The 22,256-nt window shown below is 48.5% G+C and overlaps 8 protein-coding genes across 8 annotated transcripts; 5 read left to right on the forward strand and 3 right to left on the reverse strand.

The window, feature by feature from the left end:
• Positions 1-2,167: 2,167 nt before the first annotated feature.
• Positions 2,168-3,085, forward strand: FPOAC1_002243 (uncharacterized protein; the record flags this gene model as incomplete). Its single annotated transcript, XM_044846825.1, has 1 exon — positions 2,168-3,085. The coding sequence occupies one exon, from the start codon at positions 2,168-2,170 to the stop codon at positions 3,083-3,085; it is 918 nt and encodes a 305-aa protein (XP_044712741.1).
• A 756-nt stretch (positions 3,086-3,841) lies between these two features.
• CRP46 (60S ribosomal protein L16) lies at positions 3,842-4,892 on the forward strand (the record flags this gene model as incomplete). Its single annotated transcript, XM_044846826.1, has 5 exons — positions 3,842-3,862; positions 4,087-4,222; positions 4,333-4,386; positions 4,440-4,698; positions 4,754-4,892. 5 exons carry the CDS (start codon positions 3,842-3,844, stop codon positions 4,890-4,892), a joined length of 609 nt encoding a protein of 202 aa, XP_044712742.1.
• Positions 4,893-6,193: 1,301 nt separating this feature from the next.
• On the forward strand, positions 6,194-6,802 carry FPOAC1_002245 (uncharacterized protein; the record flags this gene model as incomplete). The annotated part of the gene is made up of 1 exon (XM_044846827.1): positions 6,194-6,802. One exon carries the CDS (start codon positions 6,194-6,196, stop codon positions 6,800-6,802), a length of 609 nt encoding a protein of 202 aa, XP_044712743.1.
• A 996-nt stretch (positions 6,803-7,798) lies between these two features.
• FPOAC1_002246 (uncharacterized protein) lies at positions 7,799-8,698 on the reverse strand (the record flags this gene model as incomplete). The annotated part of the gene is made up of 2 exons (XM_044846828.1): positions 7,799-8,098; positions 8,654-8,698. The coding sequence occupies 2 exons, from the start codon at positions 8,696-8,698 to the stop codon at positions 7,799-7,801; spliced, it is 345 nt and encodes a 114-aa protein (XP_044712744.1).
• A 2,414-nt stretch (positions 8,699-11,112) lies between these two features.
• On the reverse strand, positions 11,113-11,774 carry FPOAC1_002247 (uncharacterized protein; the record flags this gene model as incomplete). The annotated part of the gene is made up of 2 exons (XM_044846829.1): positions 11,113-11,375; positions 11,432-11,774. 2 exons carry the CDS (start codon positions 11,772-11,774, stop codon positions 11,113-11,115), a joined length of 606 nt encoding a protein of 201 aa, XP_044712745.1.
• A 5,936-nt stretch (positions 11,775-17,710) lies between these two features.
• FPOAC1_002248 (uncharacterized protein) lies at positions 17,711-18,676 on the forward strand (the record flags this gene model as incomplete). The annotated part of the gene is made up of 1 exon (XM_044846830.1): positions 17,711-18,676. The coding sequence occupies one exon, from the start codon at positions 17,711-17,713 to the stop codon at positions 18,674-18,676; it is 966 nt and encodes a 321-aa protein (XP_044712746.1).
• Positions 18,677-18,791: 115 nt separating this feature from the next.
• Positions 18,792-20,196, reverse strand: FPOAC1_002249 (uncharacterized protein; the record flags this gene model as incomplete). The annotated part of the gene is made up of 3 exons (XM_044846831.1): positions 18,792-18,798; positions 18,844-19,813; positions 19,860-20,196. The coding sequence occupies 3 exons, from the start codon at positions 20,194-20,196 to the stop codon at positions 18,792-18,794; spliced, it is 1,314 nt and encodes a 437-aa protein (XP_044712747.1).
• Positions 20,197-20,825: 629 nt separating this feature from the next.
• Positions 20,826-22,254, forward strand: FPOAC1_002250 (uncharacterized protein; the record flags this gene model as incomplete). Its single annotated transcript, XM_044846832.1, has 2 exons — positions 20,826-22,179; positions 22,250-22,254. The coding sequence occupies 2 exons, from the start codon at positions 20,826-20,828 to the stop codon at positions 22,252-22,254; spliced, it is 1,359 nt and encodes a 452-aa protein (XP_044712748.1).
• Between the last annotated feature and the right edge of the window lie 2 nt (positions 22,255-22,256).

Consider the following 22,256-nt stretch of genomic DNA (forward strand, 5'->3'; position numbering starts at 1 on the left):
ATCACATATGTCTTCTTTGGAATCAGTCCCATTGCGTCTCTTCAGTCTCTGGAGAAGGCAATTGAATTTGTGATCAATTCGACTTGCATCTGTAATCATGAAAACTGATACAGAAAGAAGGTGATGTTTTATTGGTGTTTTAACAGGAACACCATAAGCACTTGTTTCTGTTAGTATCTGGTTGCTCGTGGACAACTGCCGATAAACCCTTGTAAGCACAGCCGGATAATAGATTGCATATGTACTCGATAGACAAGTAACCATAAATAATGATGAGAGCAACTTGATGTTTCATCATCGGTTTAAAGGCATAGTAGAAAAATATTAAGTCGTGGTTAACAAAATGAACGGAGATGATTCTGTTCTGTTATTGCCAGTGTTCAGGGTAAGTGAACTGCCAACATAGTTCAGGACTATGCTTTTCACGTTGCGATTGCGAGAGCTTCCAGAGACTTGCGAAAATAGCTAAATATTTATACGAACCTTTTTAAGTCTAACTATCGATGGTTTCTGGCAATGAGGGTCCTGTGGTGGTCCGTTTGTTCGGCTAGTCATGATGATTCAGTTTCAAACCTCCACTCGAGAGGGATGAAATCGAGCAACCACCGCAGAACAAATGGAGCATATTTTAGTCACGGGGTTCTTCGTCAACCGTATGTTTCCCATTGGATTGGTTTTCATCATGAGCGGATAATAAAAGAAGTGCATGTGGTAACTCTGCATACCCACCGGAAAACACTGACAAACTTCATGATATCTACATCTGACATCAGCCCAGTGCTCACAATGGAACCATGGACTTTGGATGAATGATCAACTTCTGGTAGCACTAAGTCCATAATTGGGGTACAATTTTCGAATATAATTGTGTGCTATGAATGTGATTTTTTTTTGACTCAGGTCGTGCCAAAGACAATGAACCATTAAACTGCCATCTTGAACAAATCTAGTAGTGGCTTCTGGACCCCTTGATTACGATTTTCCCGCTAGAACAGTCTGACACATTCCCCCAGGTTTCGATTGCCAATTGTCAGGCCATGCACCTGGAACAAAAGCGTCGTTAGTAGACTCCCCGTGCGGCTCTTGGCTTTCTAGTACCAGGTCCAAATATAATTATCAAATTTAGAAAAATCCATAATCTGGCCTCTCCCTTTTAATTGTTGTAATCCAGACTTTTCATCTGCAACGTAACTACACGCAACAGAACGCGCGCAAACTCTCGCTATTCCCAAAAAGAGAAAGCAAAACGAGTCAAATCTTCGTTACATATTTCTTGCATTCGATTTGTTTCTTGGGGCGACATCTTGTACTGTACTTGTCCCCCTCTTGCCCACATCTCCACCAATCGCTGCCTCACGTCTTGCAGTTTTCAAGTGTCCCCTAAAAGCTGCCCGGTTTCTTGCATTGCATCGCCCCGTCATCACCAATACAGAATACGTACAGCACTTTAGACTCGCGCTATAGTACCGATTGTCCTGCACTGCACTGCTTGGCCGGGACAAAGACTGACTGACTGACGCCCAAGCCCCCTCACGGTGTCACCTGAAAAAGAGCCCAGCCCGATACACCCGTTTGCCCAGTCTCGCCGTGTACCACTGACGGGTTACGGTATTTTACATTTCTCCCAGCACCAACTTGCTTGTCTGGTTGCGCAAGACAAGACCAGGCGGACAGCGCAGGTTTGGTGTAGACCCCTATACCAAGTAAGGGTCGTGATCATCGCATTTCTGCCCGCGATTCGCAAACTTCTGGTTATCGTTGCACGCCTTGCATCGAAGCCCGCCCACCTGTTCTGCTCATCGCTCCACATCAGCCCACGGGTCGATCACAAGAGAACCACCAGTCGCTCAGCTTTATCGACCGACCGCCCTGTCCTGACCTCTCTTCCTGTCCAGGAACTTGGTCAATTGCTGCACTCGTATTCCCATTTGCCTCTAGGGTGTCCTGTTCGGGACCACCTTAGAAACCGTCGAACAAGGTGGATTCCGCCCAAGAAATCGTGGCATCTCCCGGTGCCTTACAAAACGTCACGTCCTACCTCAACGGGGCGCTGGCTAACCTCTCATCTGCCTTTCAAGATTCGGGCGAATACATATCAGACACTCTCGGCGTCCCTCCAACTCTCATTTACAGCAGCCTCGCTGTTCTAGTTGCCGTCCCCTTAACAATGTCGAGATACGGTTGGTCTATTGGCCGCGAACAGATTTCGCCTTACAGTTCTATGCCCAGCGGCGTCCCCGCTGTCACCGACGACGATTTCAGCTACATCACCTCCCAAGATCTTGATGGGGTCGCTGAAGACCGATACTATCCCAGATCTCATTCGACTGCACCTCCACCAGCTCCAGAGGACGATATCCTCCTTATCAAGAACCGCGGCATAACATATCCTGCTCACTTCCCCGCCTATGCGATCGGAGATGGAAAGCTGCGGGTGATCGATGTCAAGGATCGGGTTGGGTTGATGATGGAGCTTCCTGAGCGCGGAACTTCACGCATCAAGCTTCTTTACAAGGGAAAGCAACTTAAGGATCCCATGGCGCCAGTACGAGATTATGGTGTTAAGAACAACAGCGAGCTGATGGCTGTCATGCCCGAGGTTGGTGATGTCAGCAGTGGTTCAGAGGAGGAAATGGTTATTGTCGATGCCCCTCGAGACGACAGAAAAACACGCCGCCGCAAGAACAAGCGCAGCAAGAAGAAGGGCATCGCCAGTGATGGTGATTCTCTATCAGGCAGTCCCCGCGACAGCGCCTCTACATTTGATCACCCTAGATCGCCTCCAGCGCCGCCTGCATCCACAGGAGCTACTAGCGGTCCCATGAAGGTCTTGGACGATCTGGCTGTTGAGTACCAGATCAAGTGGTTGCCATTGTCTGCCGAGTATATCGAATCACCACCTACAGATCCAAAGAAGAGAGAAGAGGACCACCGCAAACTATCTGAGAGTATCATGATGCACATTATGCTAAAGCTGGACGGTGTCGAGGCCGAAGGGATGCCTGAGGTCAGAGCGCGAAGAAAGGAACTGGTCAAGCAGGTCCAAAAGACGTTGAAGGATTTGGACGTTGCAAAGGAGTCTTGAGCCTGCATGCAAGCGAAGGCGTTGAATGTTATTACTGGAGGTTGACTGAAAAGATTGTCTAATTTGAGTGCGCTTGGCGTTGCTGGGAACGACTTATCGACTACCATTGATTGCTCTTGATATAGAACAAGCTGTACAATAGATTCAAGGAATGAAATAGCCTTGACGATGATGACATTGATAGACAGCATCTGAGCATATTGTCATAATAATTTGGTTAAATACACCCAAAATTGATGCCTACCTTAGTACCTAAGTACCTACCTACCTATCTACATGTACATGCAACCTTTGTTAATAATCATCTCTGATGTAAACCTCGGCTGGCAGTATCTTGTTCATGTCTTGCATCATCAGATTCAATGAGATCACGTGGTGATTGAATCTGAAGTGGAGGCCCGCCATCTGTCATCAGTCAGTTCACTTTCGCCTTATTCTAGTGATTCGGAATATCTTCGGCTCAACTCATAGGTCTTTTGAGCCCTAAGCAACTCAGTGAGTCGCTTGCGGTGTTAGGAGTCTTTTCCAATAACGGTTAGCGCACAAGGCACAACGAGCCCTCTCGAATGGTCCTTGGATTTTTCGCCCGTCAATCAGTATCGCGACCACTTGCACCCAACAATTCGAGGGACGACTAACCCCAGCAGCACAGGAAATCCAAATCTTCGCCGACCGGTTTGAGGATTTGTTTGTCTAGCCGTCGACTGAGCTGCCCTTCTTTCCTTTTCTTTAATCCCCCCAGAAAAGACGGTTACGATGTCCAGCTTCGAGCAAGTTGTGAGTGCCACCGACAGAAAAAACCACCAAATCAATATTGCCTTGATGTGCAAGTGCAAGACGAGCTGCGGGCAACTGGAATACGTTGGCGATGGGATTGGGGACGTTTTGGGATCTCAGCAGTCAGCGTCTGCAATTGTTGTTCACGCTGCTCGTCGCTCGCCTTTCAGATGGGAATATTGGTCTTGAAGACGCATTTCGCTGACCGTTGTGTGCGTTTACAGGTCGTCATCGATGGCAAGGGCCATCTCCTTGGCCGACTCGCCTCTATTGTCGCCAAGCAGCTCCTTAGCGGTCAAAAGATCGTTATTGTCCGTTGCGAGGCCCTCAACATCTCTGGAGAGTTCTTCCGCGCCAAGCGTATGTCTACCCCACGATACCACAGAATCTCGATATGTGGTCGAGCATCCTATGGAACAAATACCACAGCGATGCTGTTACAAGAGCAATCAAGCTGATTATGACAACAGTCAAGTACCACGCCCACCTCCGAAAGATCACCCGATACAACCCTACCCGCGGTGGTGAGTCGAAGCCGTTTCCTCAACCTTGGACAACAGTCATTGACTCGATATAGGTCCCTTCCACTTCCGCGCTCCTTCACGAATCTTCTACAAGGCCGTCCGTGGCATGATCCCCCACAAGACTGCCCGTGGTGCCGCTGCTCTCGAGCGCCTTAAGGTCTTCGAGGGTGTCCCCCCTCCTTACGACAAGACCAAGAAGGTCGTCGTTCCCCAGGCTCTCCGCGTTCTCCGACTCCAGCCCGGCCGCAAGTTCTGCACTGTCGGCCGTCTGTCCCACGAGGTTGGCTGGAAGTACCAGGATGTCGTTGCCCGGTATGTTTTCTCGATATGTGTCTTTGCCTTGGACGCAAAAACTAACTTGTCACAGATTGGAGGAGCGAAGAAAGGCTAAGGGTGCCGCCTACTACGAGCGCAAGAAGATTGCCGCCCGACAACTGGCCGATGCCAAGAAGAACGCCACTGTCAAGGAGGAGACCTCAAAGGCTCTTGCCAACTTCGGCTACTAAGCTGTTCATATCCCTCGACCTAAAATCTTGCCAGTCTAGGTATAGCTTGGCAACGTCTATCATTTCTCATGCGTTTCATTAGATGGCGCGGTGGTTCAAAGGGATTTACTTGATTTGCTGAGTGATGGCAAGGGTGGCTCGAGGAGTAGATGTCGATTCCCCCCCAAAAGAAATGTTCTAAATGAAAAGTCCCCAACCACGATCGTCGATTGCTCCTTTTTGCACTTACCACCCGAGACCAGAAGAACCTAAAGCACAGAGGTCCGACAATTCAACATGATTTCCATGAGGATAACTGAGACTCTTGTGTGGATACCTCTTCGAACTTTGGGTTATGTGATGAGGCTTTTGATGATGTGGAGGAGGGATATTTCATTAGTGAACGTTTGACGGAGGCTGGAGATTGCCATTGATCCCGTGTATACCCAAGGACGCCAGAGTTCGGCGGACAGGTTTTATGAGTGATGGCAATGGGAGGTGATCTTGTTACGCTTCCCAGAATGGGACAGGGTCTCGCATTTTGCACAATAGGAGTAGAAAAGGAAAGGCTCTTGTTTGATCAATTATGATTTCGTGTGAATGTGTTGAGTCGTTTGTCTGTTCATGTTGACGTCAGTGTTTAAACTTAGGCTATAAGTGAGTGAGCGAGTGTTGTTTGTAAGTGATGTAATGATATATTGTGTTATTGTAACCTGCACTTCATTATCGAGGCTCCTCTAATGCGACAGCACATTGTCTTCCTGTAATCGTAGTGTGTACTGTTGCTTCAGCTTGGATGACAGGTATCTAAATAGAAGTTGGGTGTTCTTCTGAGTACACCCATCAAACATTGATCTTTGTAAGGGAGAGCAAAAGAGTGAGTCGTTCGTTGTGTTGTCAGGAATAGTACACAGTGGTCCCAATCACAATTAAATGTACACCTCCAGCTTGCTATGAAACTAGAAATGCACTAATATTCGCCAAAAACACACGATTCAACGATGTAAATACGATATCAAGGCAGTCAGTCAGTCATTAGTATCAATGTGGAATATTTCCTTTTCTTGTCGTTGTAGGGTATGGTGGTTGCTCTCTGGGGTGTCATGTGTTGATAAGATAAGCTTTTTGTGAGGTGTCCTCACCCACCCCGTTACACTGGTGCAGTGGGACAACATCGAAACACTTTGTCACTTTGTCATTTTACACTCCCAACCAAGTCACTCTTTTACGACTAAAAGACTTACGAAAGAAAGAAACAAATAATAACTTAAAGAAGAGCAAATAAACATAAAGAAAGCGAAAACACATACCAAAACGTCAACATGTCGGATCTCGATCACTTCGACCTTCTTCCCATTCAGATGGACCCTGAGTCCAAGGCCATCACTTCGCAAAAAGCATCGCGCTCTCTGGCCGCCGAACTCGAAGCCCTCAACACACTCCACCGTTCTCTCCTTACCATCGAGCACCCTTCAGGCGCACCCCCACCTCCTGTGCCTGTCAACCCCAAGCGCACCGCCAATGTGACCAAGTTGCGCGATTCTGGTAACAACGAATACCGCAAGGGCAAGTTCCCCGAGGCCATTAAGTTCTACACGCTGGGTGTGCAGATGGCCATGCAGCGCCCTATGTGGGAGCCCGCTGCGCTTGTGCGGGAAGAGATCAGCGGACTGCTTGCCAACCGGGCGCAGGCGCACATGGCGATGCAGAACTGGGCCGAGGGTGCTGTAGATGCGCATGCGAGTGTCGAGGCGCGCTGGGTCGGAAACGCAAAGGCTTGGTGGAGAAGAGGAAGATGCCTGGCCGAGATGGGCAGGTTCGAGGAGGCCAGGGACTGGATCAGGAGGGGATTGGAGGTTGAGGGTGAAGAGGGAGAGCTGGTGCAACTATTGAAGGAAATCGAAGAGAGGATTGAAAAGCAGCAGGCTTAAGTTCACAAAGAATGGTTGAGTGCGATTAGTATCAAGGCTGAGACGAAGTGGGAGGATTTGCCCGAGACATGCTAGTTGGGTATAAGCTTCGAGGCAATGGTAGAAGTTATGAGGTCCCGATAAGGGAATGCCAGCAATAGCGGCACATGGGATTTTTGTTTTGACGGCATTGTTTGCTCGGCCGTGGTCATCAGGAGTTTTAATATCAACGCAACGCATTTGATGAATTATATGGATATTCAAGTCAATGTGACTGAGTACTTAATCTTCACCACAAAAGACATACTAGCATATGTAGCGTTATGCAAGCGTTCATGTATCCCGCATGTGTAAACGTGGGATCCATTGAATAAGTTTTCAAAGTTCAATCGTATAATGTCAATTCTTCTGTCCTGCACTCGCTACGCCTGAGAACGGATTAAGGAAACGCGAAACAGTTCACCCACCCTTTATCCCTAACCGTAACCTTAATCACCTGGTTCCCTAAATTCCATTCCAAAGGACGTCTTCCATGCATTGCATTTCATGCCCCATTCCTGTGTCTTTGCCACTTTATATGTTCCATCGCAGCATACCATTAGAGTAAACAAGAGCCTATAAAAAGAAAATCGAGAAAAAAGGAATTGGATGTCAACAAGCAGTCGCCCAGATCCCAATTCGCATGCGTTTGAAGTCGTTGAACAAGATCCATGATTGTGGGGTTTGCGAGCATAAATCAGAGGCTGAATGAATTGTGGCTCGTATTCCCACGCATTTCCATGTAGTTTCCCCCTAGGTTGATCATTGGCGTGATGCGTTATTCCGCTTGCGAAAAAAATGCAATGGGGGCAAGATGCCAAGCGCTACTCAGGAGAGTCAAGACCATGCCGAAAACAAAATAATTTTGTATCAAAATTAAAAAAAAAAGAAGAGTTTCTCGTTTGCGAGGGGTATCTTGTTCGCAAGACATGTGCTTTGTTGCGTTTGTTGTTTGTTTTGGTGGTTTTCTTGGGTGTTCTACTCCTTCTCGCTGAGCTTCTCGTTGAGGCTCTGGCCACGAGGTCGCATGACAGCATCCTGGCCGCTCATTCTCCTGTCGAGAGCACGCTCAAGCTTTGCGCCAAGGGCAAGCTTGCTCATGGTGTCTGTCTTCTCGTCGGTGAGGATGACGCGCTGGGAAGAGAGGGCCTTGTTCTCCATGCGGTCGAGGCCGGTAGCGATGTCGCGGATCTCGGCGTGGGCAGAGTCGGTGGTTCCGACGGTGGGAGACAGTGAGGGAGCCATGCTGTAAGTGCTGAAGCGAACAGAGTTGCGGTTCTTTGAAGAGTCAGTGGATGGTTGATCCTTTTCTTTTTCTTTGGTAGTTTGGCGATCGGGTTGGGTATGAGCGTGCGATGAGATCCAAGGCTTAGCCATGATGGGCAGGAAGTAAATAAGATTGAAATAGGCACAGACACACGGACGGGACAAAAAAAGTGATAAACAAGAAATAAAGAAAAGAGTTAGAGAGAGAGGAAAGGATGCGACAGGGGAATGTGTCAAGGTGGTAATGATGGGCGTAGTGGACAAAGACGGATGGACGATAACCAAGCCAAGGTACGTATGTGCCAGTAAAGGTTATATGGGCTGAACCAAGCGGCCGGTGAGGTAAAAGAGTCACATTTCAGTGGTTTCGGTTTCGTCTCTTGCATTCTCCAGTCTCCAGCCAGTACCGATCATCCATCGAAGTGGGCAGACGGACGGCAGAGCAGGCGAGACTAGAGACGGAACTAGACGGTACTGTACGGAACTTGACCAGGGGGGCTCCAAGCCAAGTGGATGGACAAAGGAGAGGATGAAAAAAAAGAGAAGATCCGAGCGGTCATTACTTACAGAAGGAGCCATGATGGGCCGGGAAGAGTCCAGAGAAGCAGGCATGGTGATGATGCGATGGGGAGTTGAGGGCGGATATGGGTACTATAGATGGATATATGAAACTCGCGACGACGAGGATTCCCAGGCAAGCAAAAGAGGAGAAAAGGAGAAGCGAAACCGCAGATGAAGAAAGAGAGGGAAGATAGTGGGTTTTGAGAAGTGGATAGAGACGTAATAGTAGAGGTAAGCCGATACAATAGCGACCGAGCTATGTATGTACCTAGGTAATTTAAAAAAAAGGAAGAAAGAGAACGGATGAACGGGTGTGGGCTTTGACCGTTTTGCTGTCGATTTCTGTTTAGCAGCTTATTTTCTTATTTTCTTTCTTTTCTTCTTATTCACGACTCAAAAACGAGAAACAAGAAACGGACAAACAGAGGTAGTTATTGAAATGGATAAAAAAGCAACGGCCCAGCAAAGGGAGAGGGGAAAGGGGAGCGAGTGAGTGGACAAAGATTTGTTGGAGATTAAAGCCAAAGCCACCTAACAAAACGGCACAGGCACGAGTCTCAGCGGTTGGTCTGCCCGGTAGGTCTAGGTTGTCTCGTCTGGGCTGGTCCCCCCCCGCGGATGGGCCGTTTTACAGGGGGTGTGCTACCTACAGCATGTGCACATGCGCTACAGTTTAGAGCCGCCTCGGACACAGTTTTGATCAGTGGGCTGGACTCGACTGGATTGGTGAGACCTGAACTTGATGAGGTTGACACTATATTGCACTTGTAGTTACTAATTAATGAACTCGCTGGTAAAGAACAATTATTGATTGATCATGCAACATTGATCACAATTGAAAAGCTGAACTGAACTGAACTCAACTGAGCTAAAGCAAAGGGAACCTGTAAGCGTTTCAAAACATTCAGGGATTAGGTCAGATGGCGCCTCTGGAGCCAAACACTCGTACAAGACCCCGGGCTCCATCACAGTACCCACTTGCCCTGAATCTGTAGGGGACGGACTGCTAAACACCAAGAGGCTATGTCACGGAGAATCTCAAAGCCCTTTTTTCGTCACTGGAATGTATATTTTCGTGTTGATCAGGGCAGTAGACCCTTGGAACATCCGCCACTCGCGTGGGAGCCACGTAGACATGTAGGTACGGCGTTTGTGTTTTGGGGGGATGATGATGATGACGATGGTGTTAGTGGAAGCGGAAACGGATAAGCTGAAGAGGGACAAACGATCGTCATTTCCACATGGCATGACATGGTGGCGAAGACAACGACAACCAAGAGAGAAGAGAGAGAGAGAAGAGGGGGGGGGAGAGGCACATGGCTAATGTGATGATCCTGGCATTACACGTGGTTTGGATTGGAGGGGATGAACTTAATATCATGCATTAAGTTCAATCTGTAATTTATACGCAGCAGATAAGCAAGCAATAAAGTAAAGTAAAGTACAGTGCTCACATTCAAGAGAACTAATGGATGTCTCGTATTGTAACCCAATGGATTATGGCTGTCAGTAAAGGGACATATCACATTCTAAACAACAACACTTTGCAATACAGCTTGGCTTTTGATGAAACTTGGTGGCAGAAGCTTATCATGACAAGTAAAAGCCCAGATCAATCTCAGTCCATCAAAGGCGTCGCCGAAACTGTCGTTGACTACCCAAATGGATATGAAACCTAAGCCATTCAGCCATTCATCTACAGAGTAGGCTACCTACTAGGTTAGGCCTGCGGGTTCTAGGCCACCAACATGGAGCCTCAACATTGCAAGCGAATGTTACTGCCTGCTTCCCAGTAATAACACCAATGCCCAATGCACATATTATATGACTATCAACTCTTGTGTCAGGCCTCAACGCATCTTGTTCGTTTTTGACTTACCGGACTATACCGAGGTAAATACATATTCAGACTATTGGCTGACGTTTCAGCCCATCGCAGATCATCATCACCCGACACTCCTCTTTCCATCTTTCAGATGAATAGTTTGAGACGGTAGCGAGAAGCCCCGACGCTATCGTCGAGACGGGTTGTTGGAGAGATCCGATAATAGTTAGATTCTTTTCGCTCGGCCGTATCCCATTCTCGGGCCGCAAAGTGGACTGACTGATTCGACAGTGGCTTTGACTATAAAAGTTTATTCGAGGCTGGTTTGCGAGTGCTCAGACAGAGAGGAGAGGAGATGTGGATAAATTGAGAATGAGATAGAGTATAGACTAAACCGTAGATCGTTGTAGAGATTGGGTCTTGGACCAGACTCTGTAAATATGAGATAAGATTGAACACTACCAAAGTACCTACCAAGGTACGACTGCCACCAATGCTGGCAACACCATCATGAGAGCCGCACCTGTCTTCACGTGCTGATCAAAACAGGCAAACCACCTATCTATTCACAATAACATGCCTTCAACAACAACATCATCATTATCATAATCATCACCAAAAGTCACAACATAGATGACTCTTATCTCTTGCTTCTGTGCCTCTTCTTGCTCGACTTGACCTTGCTTGATGGATACTCCAAGTCAAGCTTATATCTCGAGCTGCCTGAGCTAGACTTTGACGAAGATGGCGATGGCGTAGAATCACCCTCCGACACGGGCGGCGAGAAGGCAGATCCCCGACGATGGGACTTGGTGGCGCTGCCGTACCCGAACTTGCGCGACGCAGAACCCTTTCGAATTTCTGAAAAGGCCATTTCTGGCGAAGAAGTATCACAGCTTGGGCCTGGGAAGAGAGGTATCAGTCACACGTACCACTCCATCTCAAGCCTTGGTACTTACCGTATCGTACGCACTCGCTGCAACACCCGTGGTCGCACGTGGTCTCTACAGTCTCAAGAGAAAAGGAATCGGGATTCATGCTCAGCCTGCTCAGGGGCTTGGTACACCAACCCTGAGTGTTGGGACCCTGCTGGCATGCGCAGCATGTCCAACTGCCACCTTTGCTCTTGAACTGGCAGTTCTGGAGAGGACAGTCGGACTTTGTGGGTTGGGCTGCCGCGAAGGACATCTTGCTGCACGGCGTCTCATAGCCTGTCTCGAGATCGATGAGTGCCGACGGGCAGTAGTGCCAGTTGATCGATGTATGGGCACAGGGGTGGTGTCGAGGATGGCCGTGACACATTGTGACTGTCTTGAGGAATGAGAAGTGAATGACTCTGTTTATTCAAGTTTGGATTGCTTCTGGACGTCTTCATCTTGGGCCTATTTATACACAGACAGCAGCCAGCCTGACTGCCTACTAGACAGATTGCCATCTCTCATGACCGAGGCCAACCGCAGGCTTAGTCTCCCCTTCAGCGAAGCAATTTTCATGACTAGAGACCTCACAAATGCACATTCACGTACCAACCACACAATTTGCATACTCTCTCTGAGGCGTCTGCATTGCATCACCCCAGCTAGAACCATCGGTCGTGTTCCCCATCTTTTTCAAGCGTTGCATCATCGGGGTTTGTAGCTTTTGATATTCCCAAGCCTTCGATCCGGCAGAATTATGCCCTAAAGTCTTATTGTCTCGGGAGTCTTGGATGTTGGATTCCATGACTTTTCTGTACGACATGAGCTTATAGGACGCCACAAGAAGTGAGGCGGGTTGTATGGGGATGAAATGGTGGAGTTTGGTGGTACAAGATGAATTTGCGAGATCGGTGGTTGGCGAGATGCGATGAACCCGGCAGCCTGGTATATCGAGATTAGTGATCTTGAAGTGTGATGAAAGTGATGATCGCATTACGGCCAAGACAATAAATGGGTGTCCTTGGATACGTGTGGCTAGCCAAGCATACACCAGCATATCTTGTGCATATACCAACATGATCTACTGTACTGCTCAGGTCAATCTCGATTTAGACCCCCTGGCTCGCAACACAATCTGGTACAACACTACATGCCAGCCTCGGAAGCACCTGGGAATAAGCCAATGGTCACAAGACAAGTCCCCAAATTGATTCAGGACTGGGATAATGCTTGTAATTTACGGTGTTGAGTTCACGAGCTGTTGAGAGGGTGTTCGTGACGGTCATTGCAGTGCATCGGCCTGACTTTTGAGGTGTCATAAGAGCGTTATTAGTTAGATTGATGGCTATTTTGTGAGAATAACAAGTACAGAACTGATCCAAATTGTCAAATCCAACCGTCATCAAGGGTATCATCCTCCACGCTGCTCTACTTGTATAGCATACCATCCTAGGAGAAATACTCTCTAGAAGGCATACAAGATTGGCAGCAGATGTGCTCGCACCGATACGTGGCTCCCTCTCCTATCATGACACAGCTGCATCGCCCGCCTACGTTCCAAGTCTTGCCGCACCAACAGCAGTCCCATGCCTGGTTCTTGGTCTCAAAGGGACAGTCTGAAAGCGGGCACTTGGGAAGCGTGTAGCCAGACGGGGGAGGGTATGGGATGGACTGCTTGGTGGTGTTGCTGCAGGCGCGGCGGTGCGAGAGACCGACCACGCAGTATCTTATGTGCGTTGAGACATGTTCGCATGCGAGACGAAAAGTGATTTGCTGGCACATTTTCTGAGATGCTGATCGAAGCCAGGTGGATTGTTTGCTGGATTGATGTGTGATGATAGGATCGATAATAGGACTGCTGACATGACTCTTCATGATAACATCCACCTTATTCATGCAAAGATCGAAGGTATCTGGGTTTTATGTATCCCAATAGCCTTCATAATTCCCATCCAACATGTCAAACCGGCTCTCCTTACCCTTTCCTTGATCTCACCAGCACAACCCTGAACCATCAGCGCAACCCAACCGTGATAGATCCCGAGGGCGGACATGGCTTCCATATCTCACAAATAAGCCTGAAGTCGGGCGGACAAGCTTAGAGATCGGAATTTATTGGGCGCATTGGCTTGGGATTTGTAGCATAGCTGACGACGATTGCTTCCACCATTATGGGTTGTCGATATATCGTCAGAGGAAAGGAAAAGAAAGAATTCCTCTCGAGGTGGTAAAAACGTCCATCACTGTGAAACCGCTCGATCGGTTGTCCATACTTTGTGGTCGAGGAGTGTTACTTGGGATTGTATTTTGTTCTTCATTTCTTGTATGTAGCCCGTTTCTTTGCCGAAGTTGAGAGTCATCGAGTGGCTCGCGAAAGAGCCAAGGATGGAAACATGGGTGGTCTAATCTGGACGTAGTCAGCAAAACAGATGTGGTAATAGCAAAGGGGAAAAGGATAATAATAGACTTGCCATAATTGAACGCCACGAGGGGAACATGTATGTATCGTGGCGGCTACATCCTGCCTGCATATGCCACAACGTCGGACTATAGTCGAAGCTGAGACATGAGCTACGAGTCAAATCTCGAACCCCACGCATCACCCCGATATTCTTCGGACTCTGGCGCTGTTCATGTCTTGTCCTCTGTGCAGTTCTCGCATACTTGGTGCGTGCAGACAGCCATAGTTTCTGCAGATCGAACATTCAGGCACTTGACGCTCGAGTTGCCTACTCTACCACACATGCAGCACACCCACCTCCCGTTGAGATCTTCCAGCCGACACTCTCCTGCGCTGCAGCGACGGTCAACCATACACTGGCTCATAGAGCACGGGTCGTTGAGATCACCGTAGGGGGAACTGGTAGAGACGCTGTTGCAAGGCTCGAGGGGATGACTCGTTATGGGATCGTAGCGGGCTGCGGCGCAGAATGTGTAGTGGTAGCTGTATGTGATGGGGCGGTCACAGGGGGGTATGTGATGGTAGTGGATGTAGTTAGTGATGCACATCGTATTGTTGTACAGCTGTGTATGTATGTATGTCTCGGGAGGGTGCTTCAGCTGGATACGATCGAGCAGAGGGGAAGGTGGGATTTGGACTGCGCAATCGAGACGGGTTGCTGATTTGGGAGTTGTGCTGTGTTGCTGTGTTGTGTTGCTGCAAGACAAAACAGATGCGGTAGTATGTCGAAGGAAATGGTCCGACTGCTCTCTGCAGAAGGAGCAGATGTATGATATCACAATGAGGTTATAGATATATGTTATTGGCCCGCAGCTGAATGGGTAGGGCAGGTAGATGATGTGTGTTCTTTCAGATAGACGTGCTGGGTAATATCAGGGCTAGTCTTCCAAGACATTAATACCTTGAGTCAAGGCTGCCGAGGGGAGGACTTGATGGTATAGTGATAGTGAGAGCTGTATGCTAGACCACAGAATGACCAACAGCTTCAAACTCAGAACAACCAGGAGATTTGAGAAGAGAGTAACGACCCTCTTTATGTTTTCTCCTTCTAGTACCACAGAATGACAGCCCACGTCAACGATAGAGATGGACAGACCCGTCAACCCATAAGACAGCACAGCAAAGCACAGCTCAGCTCAGCCAGACACTGCACTATATCCGTAGGGCTGAAGCTGGCAACGGGAGTACTAACCAGCAAATTTCTAGGCCAGGTCCTTCCAGCGAATAACGTGGTCGGTACGACATTGCCTAGAAGGGGTGGTGGTCCAATAGGTGAGGCGAAACGATTCTCGAGAGGTATAAGCCGGACAAAACGCCCGATTCATGGAAACGAAATCGACTGGGATCCAGTATACGATCTCGCTCAGGAACTCGCTATGTCAGAGTCGAGTCAATGCGGAAGGTCTTGACCGCATCCCTCGGTTCACAATGGCGTATCTTGTTGTTCTCCTCCTCCTCAATGGACCGAGCTGAAACTGGAGTGACACGGCGGGTCTCATACTCATGCAGGGACAGGATCATTTTTCACATCGTGGAGAGTTCTGGTGGGTTGGAGATTTATCAATCAAGCTTTTGAGAGCTTTTCGCTTGTAAAGTTGCATCTAATGAGATCGGGCTTTGGGCTTTGGCCCATCGCTTTCGCTTTCGCTTTGCATCACCCAAGTACCTGAACGGAAAGCGATGTAACGTGCATAGGATGGAAATATGGAAAAAAAAGAGAGAGAACGGAATTGGGCCGCGGAGATTGTGTGATTTGATAATGTGTTTACCATTTTCATCCCGTACTAAGTGGTGTAAATGGTCTGCTTACTCAGGTCTCACTAAACACATGGCTCTCTCGTGGGGACGCTACTTTGTTTCACGGTTACTTTTCTTATGGAGACTTTGGTGCTTGGCATTAGAGGCTCTTAGATTGGATCGGAATTCCGTCCCAGGAATTGGAATTGGAATGGGGATCGGAAGATTATGTGTGGTTAGGCCTCCATAATAGAAGGAATGGAGCATGTACTAGCAGGGTCATCATTGTGAAAGCAAGTTACTAAGTTATGACAACTGAGCTTGGACGTTATGTACCTATAGAGATGGCCATATAGACGGTCATAGCAATTATACCCGGTCTGCTCGAAGTATTCGAGGGAGAAAATGTCCATTGTTACTTTGTGCAACGTACAACATGGGATCATCTCATGGGATACTAACACAACCACATGGTGAACTGGAAAGCCACGACTACACCAAAAACGAAACATGATCAAAATCCCGTATATCTTGACTGTGGGCTCAACCAGAGTGGCTTCCAGGACTTGGTGTTGTTGATCTATCTTGGTCGTTGTCCAACGGCCTGGTCCAGGCCCGCTTAAGCCCCAGAACCAAAACGCCGCCGCCTTGGATACGACCCAATGGTATGTAAGAGATTGTCCGGATAACAAGACGCTATGAGCCTCATCGTACGATTGATCTTCGGTTTGTATCCTTCTAGACTAGTCTAGTCCCTGTCTCGATAGAGCAGCATTGGGAGACATCCCGAGGACGTCAAAGAGTCTGGCGATCTGCGAGCAAATCTCTCCCAACACTGCCATACTCAATCAATATTGGTCAATGAATACTGCATACACCGAAACCTATCGGCCTCTAGTATTGGCTTATCTGGAATATGCACTACAGTTCCGTCTGAGGCCTCCCAGGTGCCCGGGCATTCCTGGGAATGAAACTGCTCTCGACAAACCGTAAAGCTGCTGACTCGAATGTATTGTTTCTGTGCCTTGCAGGGATAGTTACAAGGTGACCTCAGGGTTTCAGAAAAGTTGAGGGTTTGGAACACAAGGGACGAAATTAGTAGATCACTCTATGCTCCCTATTTAACTATTAGTTTAGGTCATTTATTTTGGTACGTCAAAATGAAGAGGCCATCTTTTCTGCTACTTACTAGGGTAATCACTAGGATCTTGCTTCAGGTCGGTATCCGTACAACCGCTGCTTTTCCCCGCTCAATAGGAGATGAACATATTTTTCTTGAGGGACTAACCGCCGGCCGAATGACGCAACTCAGGCGAGTCGAGGAAGGTCACCGACCACAACCAAGGCTCTTGGCGTCCATCAAAGCGGCTGCCCTTGCCGTTTTGTTGTACCGAAAGCAAGGGGTTCATCTCGACCGAAAGACGACTGTATCGGAGTAGAGCTGAATGGTCTCTGTTGGCAAAGGTAATGGAGCGAAAGGTCTGCAGACGGCCAGGCCTTTCATTAACTGAACTCTGGTTAGGGCGACCTCTCCCGCACGTATCATCGTTCGCTGCATTGCTGTCTTACCATAATATGGGCAAACAACTCTAAACATCTCCCACCACGTCAGTTGCACAATGAGGTGGTACAATCTCAATGCTACCGAGGCATTTGAAGAGCAGGTACATCCTATGCTGAGGACTGACCAATATCGTTCAATTGACCATCACGGGCAGGCTAAAGGAGCCAGGCCTCCACGAAAACCACACAACAGCCGTCGAACAAGCGCTGTGTAGGACCAATTTGGAACAGTTATTGCTGACATGACTGCATACTAAGGGGCTGCATCTTGACAACATCAGCAAAGGAGTCAGATGAGCATAGGAACTCGGCACACGTAGTTATTTCGAATGAACCTACCTGGTTAGCCCTCGCCAACGTATTATATCAGCTTCACCAAATAGTCATCCATATAGAGCCTGACACAAGACATCAGTATATTAGTGCTGATATCGTGATGGCTGCTGTCGCGCTGACGTGGGATGCATTGACATGAGGCTAAGTAAGACCTGATAAGTATATAGAAGACAGTAGCGCTGAGAGCGAAAAGACAGAATGTCAACAAACTTCCCACATCCAAAATGGCATTCCGACACTTTGCAAGTCTTCCGCTGGAACTTCAGATAAAGATATGGCAGATCTATGTGCGCCCCGGACCGGCCATGCATATCTTTGACGTGTGCTATCCGTCATGGAAAGGGGACAAACGTACCGAAAAAGCGTTCCAGTCATTAATGAATAGCAAAGAAGGAGAGGAAAAGTTGAAAGAGTATAGAAATATGGCGTTTCTTGATCGAATGGACACTATCGGCCCAAGGGGCGTGTTTGATCCAAGCATGTACCATGCCACCGCGACGTCGAAGCTGATCAGCCGTCTCCCGGAGCGAACCGTCAGAGAAATAGAGACAAGAGAGGATATGAACGAGATCTATCTTTCCGGCAGTGGTCAAAAGATTTCTATCCCGGCGTCGGATGTCCTGATGTTGCGCATTCGCCAAGATCCATCCGACCATTCCAATCTAGCCACCGAGACACTTCTCTGTCCACCACCCATCAAGGACATCCTCGAGAACCAGTGGTCAAGCGAGTTGGCGTCAGCCCTTCGAAACGCGAAAAAAGTAGCCATCGACGTTAGCGAGACATGGGCGACAGGTTTGTACGGCGAGTTGGGTCTCGAAGAGATTGCCTTCTTTGCGTGCACGATCCAGAAAGATCTCGAGGTGCTGTACTTAGTAGATGAGTGCACCGGGCGGTGCAACCAGTGCAGAAGACAGAATGTTAAAATGGAGGACATTCGGAAGCGTGATGCCCTGTGGAAAGGTCTACGAACGAAGAATACCGACGACGAAGATCGACCAGGCGATATCATCAACGCCGTCTCGAGACGCTACATTGAAGCGACAAACCTTGCCGCCCTGGGATGGGACGAGGAACACCCCTCATATCTCTTTGCGTGCTTGATTGACACCGCCATCAAGACTCAACAAGAAGGCACGGATAGAGGCAAGTTTCAGGGTGTCAGAGTGTTGGTGGTAGAAGATGAGTAAATCACGGAGGAACAAACGTAATTGGAAACTTGGGTTGTGAAGCTAAAGAAACCGCCCGCTCGACTTTTGCCGGGATATACCATAACGCCGTACATGTTCTACCACTTATATGCATTTAAAATCTGGCTTGTTAGCATAGTCTCAAGAAAAAGAGTTGGAATACTCACCTTATTTCATATGATCCTGCCCTCGTCATGTATCGCACCCACTTGACGCTCGAATAATTACTCTTCTCAAACACCTTAAGATAGCGCACCAACAGTCCGGAACTTGTAAACATGAGCAAGCTAAAGTTCATGCTCAGCGGTGGTCGGCTCCACGCGCGCTGCTCCGTCATGCTCGTCAGGATAGCCTCGGCGCTGAGGACGTATTCACTTTGACCCGTGAAGCGGCCAATCTTCCAGATGATAACGTTCTCGCTAGGTTCGTACTTGGCCTTGCCCTGCGTACAGCGCTCGGTAATCTTCGCGGTATTGAGCGGTGTAGGGATCTTAACGATAACGTTTGTCGCGAATAGCTTGGAGCCAAAGTTGGCCTTGACACCAATGCTGTATTCCACCTTGGATCGTCCGACCTCGTTCACGATGGCATGCACTTTGAAGGGCAAATTGACGTTCTCGGTGGCACGGTATCGCATCAGCTCGAATTCACCGTCAGGGGGCACAAAGCTAATAATTCGATCGGCGTCAAACTTGCCGAGCTTGACGCACTGATGGAACTGACAGTCTTCGAGAGTGACACTTCCAGCAGCCGCCTTTGTAGCCTTAGTTCCCATCTTGTTTCCGCTCGGCAGGCTCAGAAGGCCGTCGTTATCGAGAAGTAGACGATCGTTGAGACCAAACTTGCACTCGGGAGTGCCGGAGAGGTAAGCGCGCATAATAATCTGACCCGTCACGTCTGCGCGCAGGACAGCGCCAGTGGCGGACATGAGCAGGTTGACATCCTCGATCACGTCGACGAAAGCCTCGTTCTTACGGTACTTTACGTCTGCCTTGCGCCAGGAGAGGGCACCGGTGGCTTGCATCGTGATCTTGGATGTGTCTTCTTTTCGGGACTCGGACTTGACGCCTTCGGTAGTGATATACATCTTGAGGGTGTCGGTTTCTGTGTTTTGAGGGTATCCGAAGTCGATGATTTCTGTAGAGGGTCAGCGGAGCTGTATACAAGCAATTGGAACACGTACCGTCGAGCAGCTCATAGACCAAGACAAAGTTATTCTTGACAGCTTCCTCATCAAACTTGCCAAAGTAACCCTTACCAAGCTGAATCAGCCGGTAGAGAAACTCAAAGACAAGAGCAGCATTGGCGTTGCTCTTTGTGATGGCAACCAGGTAAATGTTCTCGTGCTTGACATGGCTAAAGGTGGTGCTTCCAAGGGTGAGGATGGGCGATCGAACTTGAGCGTTGGAGATGACCTGAATACGAAAGACGTCTGCGAGACGAGGACGACAGTCGTTTCGGAAGGCACGGAAGATTAGGTTCTCGCCCTTTTGGTTGAAGACGAGGACGCCGGACAACATGATGGCGAATTGAGAGAATGTTGTTGTTGCGATGCGATAGGAAGTCAATCCAATCTCCAGGGTCTCAAGATAGGAGGTGGAGGTGCCGTAGTGGGGGATTCTGCCAGGGAGCTCAAAAGCGGTGAGCGAGTCGCGTGGATGACTAAACTGGCGTTGGTGATTGAAGACGAGGCATTGTGAATGAGGATTGCTGAAACATGATGTATAAAGTCATTATAGAGTCTAAATGTTGATACTACTTTAAAGAACGATGTTGGGAATATTGTGGTGTTGTAGCTCTCCACATTGTTGGTATTGCTTCTGCTGAACTGGTTGGAACGTGCAGTAGCAGCAGCACGCACATACATACTTTATCGAACAATGCCGTTGGAAACTCTTAATTAATTTAAATATGCTTGACTTTCTCTGGCCCGTGTTTGGAGTTGACTCAATTCATTATCATTATAATATGCCTCTTTTCGTATCTGACAATGGATGAAAGTGGGTTACTTCTTGGCGATGATTGCTCGGCCTACTCTTCCGCGTCGTCATCTACTGCGCCGCCAGCCACTCATCTCACTTCCTCACAATGTCATACTAGATCTCCTTCGTCTGAATTCCCATTCTTTCCCCGTCATATCATAGTCAACATGGAAGCAACTGCAGAATTTCCACAATCCTTTGTTCGGCCATGGAAAGAACTACTTCAATCGCATCGCGACGAGCAACAGGATGACTTCCCGAGCTACTACGTCAACAACGTTGACTCTCTCATCACGACCAGCTCGCCCAAGTCTTTATACGTGGGAACAGGCCACTCCATCTACACGCGCGCTCTACTTCCAGCTATCCTGAGCGCCAAACACAGCGTGCAGCTTATTACATGCTATTGGGCTGCGTCTCCTTCTCTCGACTCTATTCGCGACACTCTTGAACAGCTTGCGGCGGCACGTGTTGAGGCCAAGATCCAAACTCGTCTACATATTACGATTGGCTTTTCATCTTTTGGACTATTCCAGAAGCTGTTCCATCCTGCGTCCCGTGATGGGTACATTTACGAACCCTCCAAGTGGTCCAAGCTGGGTCTCCCGGATCAACTGTTGCTACAGAATGCGGGTATCGATCTCACCGTCAAGAGCATCTTCTTCACGCCTCTAAGTGTTATGCATCCCAAGTTTGTCATTGTTGATGGGGAAAGGGCCTGGATTCCCAGCTGTAACGTCAGTTGGGAGCGATGGTTCGAAGGTTGCGTCGAGGTTGAGGGTGCCATCGTTGATCGACTCTTGGCCTTTTACGACCGTGTTTGGGCACAGGGCGACCAACCTCGACAGATATCAGATGCCCCAAACGACACAAGTAGAGACAATGCACCTCGATTACCAGTTAGCAATGCAGTATCGGCAACGCAGTCAATCGAGTTTCCTGCCAACGGCTTAGTGCCAACCATCTTCCTCCCGTCGCCGCATCATCGCAACCCCAGATTCTCATTCACCTTTCCCTTTCTATCGCAAAAAGACCCCCCGATGACACCGCTCAATGCAGCTCTACTTACACTATTCAACAATGCTCAGCGACGAATCACCATCCTCACACCAAACGTTACTTCATGGCCCGTTGTCGAGAGCCTGCTGGATGCGCTCGCTCGTGGAGTCGATGTTCAGATCAGGACAAGCAAAGGTATGATGCTTATCGAGCAGCTCGTCACATCTGGTACGACGACAGCCTGGTGTCTGCGCAAGTTCATCCAAAGATATAACGCTCTTGTCAACCAGCCACGATCATCAGACCCAGAGACGCAAGCACCCACGCCTGGCAAATTGGAGATCTTTTATTACAAACAGCTCGACGCTAGACGTGATCAAGATGACGAACCGGTTGTGAGTCACTTCAAGATGACTCTTGTGGATGATGAGTATCTGGTACTAGGTTCTGGTAACATGGACAGAGCTAGTTGGTGGACAAGTCAAGAAATTGGTCTATTGTTCTATGTCCCTGGCTTCCAAGGTCAGCATCTCTGGAACGATGTCCTTGAGAAGCGAACAGAAGTCTTGTTTCAATCAGACCACCCTAAGAGATTGATC

Source organism: Fusarium poae, chromosome 1 (genome assembly GCF_019609905.1).
Source record: "Fusarium poae strain DAOMC 252244 chromosome 1, whole genome shotgun sequence".
Classification (NCBI taxonomy): Eukaryota; Fungi; Ascomycota; class Sordariomycetes; order Hypocreales; family Nectriaceae; genus Fusarium; species Fusarium poae.